This window comes from Vigna umbellata, chromosome 1, assembly GCF_029865625.1.
Source record: "Vigna umbellata cultivar VRB3 chromosome 1, Vumbellata_1.0, whole genome shotgun sequence".
Taxonomy (NCBI): domain Eukaryota; kingdom Viridiplantae; phylum Streptophyta; class Magnoliopsida; order Fabales; family Fabaceae; genus Vigna; species Vigna umbellata.
Genome location: NC_142165.1, coordinates 53,448,002 through 53,455,851, shown reverse-complemented (window position 1 = coordinate 53,455,851; position 7,850 = coordinate 53,448,002). Strand labels below are relative to the sequence as shown.

The window sequence follows — 7,850 nt, the reverse complement described above, 5'->3', positions numbered from 1 at the left end:
AATGTCGATGCACCTCCTTCTTCAATCCTAACACTAATAACGTAGTTTCCTTTCTTCCTTTGCTCCTGCTCCACATTTCTAGTTTTCTGATTTTTTTTCCTGTTTCCTTTTGCTTTGCTGGTTGGTCATTTGCTGTCTTCCATAATCAAACTTGTACATTCCACAGAAAACATGTAAACATTGTTTAGATTTGTTTGAAACTTGTCTGATTGGATGTCTTGTTTTGGTTTGAATTTCAGTCAGTGTAATGCATAAATTAGTAATATACTTGCATGTTTTACGTTGATATTGATCTAGAACGTGAGCATCAAAAGTTGTGAAGCTTTCACTGACGTTCAAAATTCAGTTAAAGCTTCATTGAAAATTTTTAATTTTTTTTTGCAGGATTCTTGGTCTCGGTTCTCTGCATACCGTTGTCGTAGGATCTTGCGAAATTGACAATTTAAAACTTTTCAACTGAAAAGTTTTTTTACAAGATTTTTTGTCTCGGTTCTCTACAAAATCGTTGTCATAGGGTCATGCAAAATTGAAAATTTAAGAATTTTCATCTGAAAAGTTTTTTGTATAGGACTTTTGGCCTCGGTTCTCTATAGAACCGCTGCCACAGGGTCTTGAAAAACTAATAAGCTTTTTGTATAGGACTTTTGCCCTCGGTTCTTCACAGAACTGCTGTCACAATGTCTTGACGTTGCAAATTGACTTTTCAATTGATAGCCCTATGACCTTGGTTATTTTGAAAATCGTTGTCATAAAGGACTTTAGGCTTCGGTTATACTGTGAACCGACACTAATACAAAAACACCGTATAACATCGGTGTTTTTTGGCCTTTCAGGTCGAAATTAAGGTCGACATCGTATTAGGAGACGTTAGATTGACGTCGAATTTAAAAAATTCGTTGTTACCTTAATTAACGTCGAATTTTGCTAATATACGACGTTACTCAATTTTTTTATTTTTTATAATTAATTGTGATACTTTTTTACAACTCTACGACCTAAAAAACAGAAAAATAACAAATTTCAATTTTTGGTATTTTATAAAGTACAAACTATGAACATGTAGTGTAGTATAAATAACAAACAAGTTGAACCAAATAACAACAAATAAGTTCAACCAAACAACCGCAACAAACAACTTCAATCAAACAACAACAAGAAACAAGTTTAACAAATAAGTTCTTCAAAACGAAAATGAAAACTAACCTTCAAAAGGTGGGTTCGTCGGAATAAAGTGTTATCACTCGTGAGAGAGAAAGCAGAATTATGAAGGACAAGAACACGAAAATAATTGGTTAAAACAAACGAAAACCATACATAAAGTAGTTAATTAACCTGCATTTGTATCAAATGAAGGAAAGATTACATGTGATGGCTGTCAAACTTCGTTCGAGAAATGTTTGAGCAGAGAAAAGAGTCTCGTGCGCTAAGATAAATTGAATGAATTTTCAATCTTCCGCTCAAATTTTTATTGAATTCACTAACATTTTGACATTTAAACACTAGGGCATTCGACGTTTTATAACCTTTTGACGTCTAACGCTAGGGCATTCGACGTCATACATAAGTATATGTTCACCTTCGGGCCAAACATTTTTGCAAAATTTATCCAATAGGACGTCAAACATCTCAATATTCAACGTTTAATAATTGTATTTATTTACAAAAATATCATCGATCATTTTTAACGTTTGTTTTTCAATAGTTAGATGTTGAACGCGTAATGTTATACGTTGTTTTAGTACTAGTACGAGACATAAAGTTTAAAAAAATTCAAAATTTTCACCTGAAAATATTATTTTTTATTTTTTTAGAACGCTATAAAATTTCAAAATTTTTCTAGGTAAGATAGGGGGAAGATGTAACTCAAGCACGGGGACAGTTGCGAGGACGGAGACGTATCGGGGATCGTCGGAGGGAACTGTCAATGCCGACGGAGGGCAGGAAGTCGAAGAAGATGAGGTAGAGAAGGGTCCTGAAATCGAACAAAAGACCATGGAGTTATCTATATTCTCTACAGGTGGTGTAATGCAATTTAAAACAATGAAACTACGAGGTTGGGTGCAAGGGAGAAAGGTATTGGTGTTGATTGACAGTAGGGCGAGTCATAGCCTTATTTCCACCAGATTAGTGGAGGAATTGGGGCTGAAAAGTAAAGATATGACCCCTTATAATGTACGTTTAGGTGATGGGCAGAAAAAGTTGAATAGGGGGTGTTGTTTAGGAGTTCCCGTGGGGTTGGAGGGATTAGGAATTAAAGATAAACTTTATTTTTGTGAATTGGGAGGTGTGCATGTGATTTTAGGAGTTACCTGGTTGTTACCCCTGGGAGAAATTAAAGGAGATTGAAGGCAGCTTAGCAAGAAGGGAACGAGGTGGAGATCAAGGGGGATCCCGCTTTGACAAGAAGGGTTGTTACTCCAAAGGTACTCCTAAAGGAAAGAGAGATTGAAACCTTGACTATGGTTGGGAGCTTGAGCCAAGCTGAACTGATGGAGGGGGAGATAGAAGAGAGTGACTTAACTTCCAATGAAGAGATAGGACTGAATCAAATTTTAGGGGATTTGGTATATAGCAAAACGTGGGAGGAACACACACGTCATCTCTCACAAGTCCTGGAAGTGCTAGCTAAGAAGAAGCTCTTTGCCAACAAGAAGACATGGGAATTTGGCAAGAAGTAGAGGAGATATTTGGGGCACAAAATATCTGAAGGAGGTGTGGAGATGGATAGAGAAAAAATCACAGCTGTACTGGAATGGCCTAAACCCAGAAACATCAAGGAGCTACATGGGTTCCTTGTGCTCACAAGTTATTATAGAAGGTTTATTAGGGACTATAGGAGGATGGCTAGGCCCCTTATTGATTTGTTGAAAAAGGGAATGTTCAAGTGGCCCCTAGTGAGAGCGAAAGCTATGCAGAAACTCAAGGAAGCTGTTACTCCAACCCCTGTACTAGCTCTACCCGATTTTGGCCAAACCTTCTACATGGAGTGTGATACTTCTGGCACTAGAGTACGGGTGATTTTATTGCAAAGCAAGAGGCCCTTAGCTTTCTTTAGCAAGGCGTTATCTGAACCTTCCCTTACTAAGTCCATTTATGAAATGCTAGAAGTTAATAGAATTCAAAAAGAATAGAAGATATTGAAGGAGGATTTGCCACCACCCAATCCTCCAGACTTGAATTGGACGGCGCCACCTAGGTAGAGTAGCATTACGGTAAATAACAGTTCCCTAACTTCAACCTTGGGGACAAGGTTGATTTTGAGGGGTGGAGTAATGTTAGGAATAAAATAGGAGAGAAGGGCCGAACGATGTGAGAAGTAGAGACTAAACGTTAAGGCAATGTGGGAGTATAGACCGAACGACATCAAGAAGGGAGGAGGGAAGTAGAGGCCGAACGGTAAGGCAATGGGGAAGTATATATCGAACGACAACAAGAAGGAGGAGGGAAGTAGAAGCCGAACGGTAAGGTAATGGGAGTAGTATAGACCGAACGACATCAAGAAGGGAGGATGGGATCAAAGACCGAAAAGTATTTAGTAGAAGTACTTTGGGTTAGCAGAAGGGTGGGGCGCGGGAAGGCGACACTATAAATAGTCTTCCTGTAACCTAAATCAAGGAGAGGATTATCTTTTGGGTAAAGACTGGGCATATTTGCCAGTGGAGGAAGATATGCTTCCTTGGGGGAGATTACACTTGTAATTTTCTTTACTTTACAGAATCAATAATACATACATACTTTCATTTCTATTGTTCTAGTGTTTGAGTGAGAAGAGAGCGTAAATTTAGGTTACTGGTATAAAGTAACCTAACAGGTAATTAACATCATATATTGTGGAAGGTGAATGTAGTTATCTCTTAAAGTTTGTAATTGGTTGAACTTATGGCTATTTATTGTTTTTTTGTTGCAGAACTTGAGAGAAATCTTCTTGATGCACATGTAAATAACAGTTTAGAACTAGATATATACTAGCCTTACGTTATTGGTACATCTTATTAAGCATTAATGTTAATCTGATATATACTTCAATGTTTTCATGTATGTTTCTATTATAAAAAGTGAAGGACTTGAGGTATCACAACCAGCACTTGATACTGAAAATTCAGAGTACATCATCAGATTACAGCACGTGGGAGGAGGTGAAATGTACATAGGTTCTCTTTTTTAACCTTTTTCCTGTTGTCCTAAGGTTTTCATAATTTCCCCTTTTGAAAAGAGCTGCTTGGCGTTTGGTTTATGATTCAGGTGAACCATTATCTTATTTTAATTCTACTACTGCCAAAAAATTTATAAGCATTTCTTTTTAAAAATTTCACTTGCCAACACAGTTGAAGAGGTAAATTGTATTCTTTGTATGTTTCAGAGTATTAGTTTTTATCCTGAGTTAGATTTTTATTACTGTTTCTTAATTTTATTATTGATTTTGTTGTGATCATAAGACTTCTTTGAGACTTGAGTTTTTAAGATTTGAGACAAAGAGAGGTTCACATAATCAAAGAAGGAGCTTGATGCCTTGCTTTCAGACGAATAATTGGCAAATATTCCGTTTCTTGTGCTAGGGTAGAAGATTGACATCCATATACTGCATCAGAAGAAGAGCTACATTAGCATCTAGGTCTGATACAACTCTAGTGATGTTAGGTGCCACAATTTGTTTTTGTAGAAGTTCTCTCTTGTCAAGGGATATTTTTTTTTTCTGAAACATTTGATTTTGTTGTAGGGGTTATGTATGATTTTAAGGAGTTGTAGGAGCTATGTATGAATTTAAGGAACATAGTAATAAATCTGGTGATGTTTTCTTTCATATTTTTTCCAACGATTTTTTCTTGTCTCTTTATCTTTTGATATGATGATGTTGTTTGACAAATATGAAACTAGAGATAAAAGACATTTAAATTAAAATTATCATTGAATTTTTATACCGGTTGAGGTATAAAAAGTCTTTTTTGGCATAGTTCCACTTAATGCGGTTCATGCAAGACTTCTTAGATCTTGGTAAAGAAAATACAAAAAAGGATTTGAAAACTTGTGCTATACTTGGTGTCTATCTTGTAAGAATCATTGCAAAACCATAACTTTGTTGTATTTTGTTTGTCATCATAAAGTCTTTATGAATACAGAGATACTGAGCCTATGTGTTACCATTTCTCTTGTAAAAGAAGCACTTTTTCTTTTTTTTCAGTTATGCAGGTATTAGTCTCAACTTATCAAGATAATGGGAAGCTAAAAAGAATATAAAACTAAATGAGAAAATATTTTGAAAAACTTAGCTTCTCATAAAATTAGCTTATTCTTTTAAAAGAAAATATTGTAAACAATCATAAAGTAGCTTTTGCATTTCTAAAAAGAATACAAAACTGAATGAGAAAATATTTTGAAAAACATAGCTTCTCATAAAATTAGCTTATTCTTTTAAAAGAAAACATTGTAAACAATCATAAAGTAGCTTTTGCATTTTTGAAAATATCTAAACAAAACATAATCACTAGAATCAATTTTTTTTTTTAATTTATAACTAATATTATTATCAGAACATTTCCTCTAAAGAGCAGTGAGTCATACCTCCTGCATAATCACTCCTTATTTTGTGTCTTTGCGTACATGAATATGAAAGATTTATCTATGAGTACTTTATATCTTGTATGATTGTTTTCATATTTTTTCAATGGTATTTAATACATTTATATCTGACAAGGTGGTGTGTTATGGAAAAGAAATGAAGAGCCTGATTTTATCAAATGCATTACAGAATTTAAAAGTGATACGTGATCACATCCTTCAATTTTCCAGGAGAAGGGAACCCTTTATATGACTACTCTGATTATACCAAAGCAGTAACAAAAGAATATAGAAATTAGTGTAAGCATTTCCATGCCACTGATATTTGTATATTTCATAGGCGATGAATCAACAATATTTTTGCAATATTACATTGTCATATGCTTATAAGAAAAACATTAAGGGTGAACGACATAGTACCCCGGCAGGTAAGGCCTTTCTTGATGCTACTTCTATATTTTTTTTATGGATTAATTCATGCCTATTGTTCCTTTTTGTTATATCAGACTACAAAAAGAAAACGAAGAAGAGGAGTTTAGAGAAAAAGAAAATAAAGAGGAAGAATTGAGAGAAAAAGTGATTCACATTGAAGAAACCACTTATAATAAAAGCCATTTTGAAGAAACCAGTTACTAGGCTTACATTGCCAAACAAAAGCCATTCTTGGCAATTTCTCAATCCCCATTATAACAAAACCATTCAAATTGCAAGAACAATAATAAAGTGAAACTAAGATCTAACATAACTCTACTCTTCTTCGGGTAAATTTAGCTTATAGCGACAGTACCTGTTGGTTTTCCCTGTCTCTACAATCTCCTTAGCCTCTGAAATCATGCCCTCATTCACCAACTTATCCACCACAAGTTGTAACAACGACGTTTCAACAAGGCATCGGTTATTGAAAATCTCCTTGCACATCTTAATTGCTGTCTTCAAATCACCCTTCTCACACAGGAAGGGAACAAGGATAGAGTAAGTGTTTTTATGAGGGTCAAAATCAAAGTTTGTAATCTCATCAAACCACTTCTTAGCCTCATCCAAATTCCCCTCATTCACAAAACCTTTGATGAGAGCATTAATGCAAAAGATATCAGGCTTCACACCCACCTTCTCCATTTCCTTAAAAACCTCAACAGCTTCAGTCGCTTTCTTCTCTCTGGCCAATCCCACCAACTTGGAACAATAACTCCTCACATCAAAAGGAACATTCTTTGCACCCATTTGCTCCCACACTTTCTCACCATCTTCAAAACTACCCTTTGAGTACAACCCATGAAGCAAAGTGTTAAACGTGATGGAATCAGGATTCACACCCTTCTCCTCCATCTCTTTAAGCACTGACAGTCCCAAATCAAAGGAACCCTTTTCACAGAAGGCCTTAATGAGAGTGTTGTAAGACACCAAATCAGGCTCGATTGAGAGTTGGGTGGGGAGGGTCCTGAAAAGCTCATTCACGACTTCGAATTTCCTGGAGTGGAGGTATGCAGCCAAGAGGGCATTGAGAGAGAGCACGGTGCGGTCGCATTTTCGTTGGGGCATTTCATCGAAAACCTTGCGAGCGTGTTTGGCCATGCCAGATTTTCCATAAAGGCATATGAGACGCGCAGAGAAACCCTCGTTGGAAATGTCGGAATACTTCTTTTGGTGTTCGAGGATGTCCCGAACCCATCGGAAGCGTTTGGCGCCAGCTAGGCGCCTTACTGTCTCCTCGTAAATGTTGGTTTTTTTGCGGAAGCGGTCTATGTCGGAAGCTTTCTTGAATTTCTCCACCAACCTCTTCAACTTCACTTCCTTGTACAAATCTTCCGAAATAGACTTGATGCTCACGGTGGCGGGCTCTGTGGCTGTGCATAAAGCGCAGTGAAGAACACGATACATTTTGTGATGAGCAGTGGAGCAAAATAAGGTCTGGTGCTCACCAGTGACCACCCTACATAACGGAGCCATTGCTTTTGAAAATGTTTTAAAGTTGGGCTTGGAGAACATTCGGCCCAAACATTTTGGACGATCTATTTTATGTTTTTGCTTGTGCACCTCAAAATTCTTGAGCATCTCCTCTTTTTAGAATATACTCTATTTTAGCTCCCAATAATTGTGAACAATTAAAAAGTTTTTTCTTTTATGGCCTTTTTTTTCTTGCATCCATAGTTTTTCTTTATGCACATTGTATATAGTAAACTAATTAATATCACGCGTGAACTTAAAAGATTTTTTAAATGACCTTTTTAAACTAAATAGGCTTTTTAATAGAAGTCTTGATTTAAATTTTGAAAAAATAATGGTAACTCCTAAAG

General features: G+C 36.1%; 1 protein-coding gene across 1 annotated transcript; it reads right to left on the bottom strand.

The window, feature by feature from the left end:
• Positions 1 to 6,120: 6,120 nt before the first annotated feature.
• LOC124844351 (uncharacterized) lies at positions 6,121 to 7,495 on the bottom strand. The gene has a single exon (XM_088103754.1). It carries the CDS (start codon positions 7,432 to 7,434, stop codon positions 6,304 to 6,306), a length of 1,131 nt encoding a protein of 376 aa, XP_087959880.1. The 5' UTR covers positions 7,435 to 7,495; the 3' UTR covers positions 6,121 to 6,303.
• Between the last annotated feature and the right edge of the window lie 355 nt (positions 7,496 to 7,850).

What these genes read in the sequence shown, in the direction of transcription:
- LOC124844351 (XM_088103754.1), bottom strand. Translation starts at nt 7,434, where the DNA reads ATGTATCGTGTTCTTCACTGCGCTTTATGCACAGCCACAGAGCCCGCC.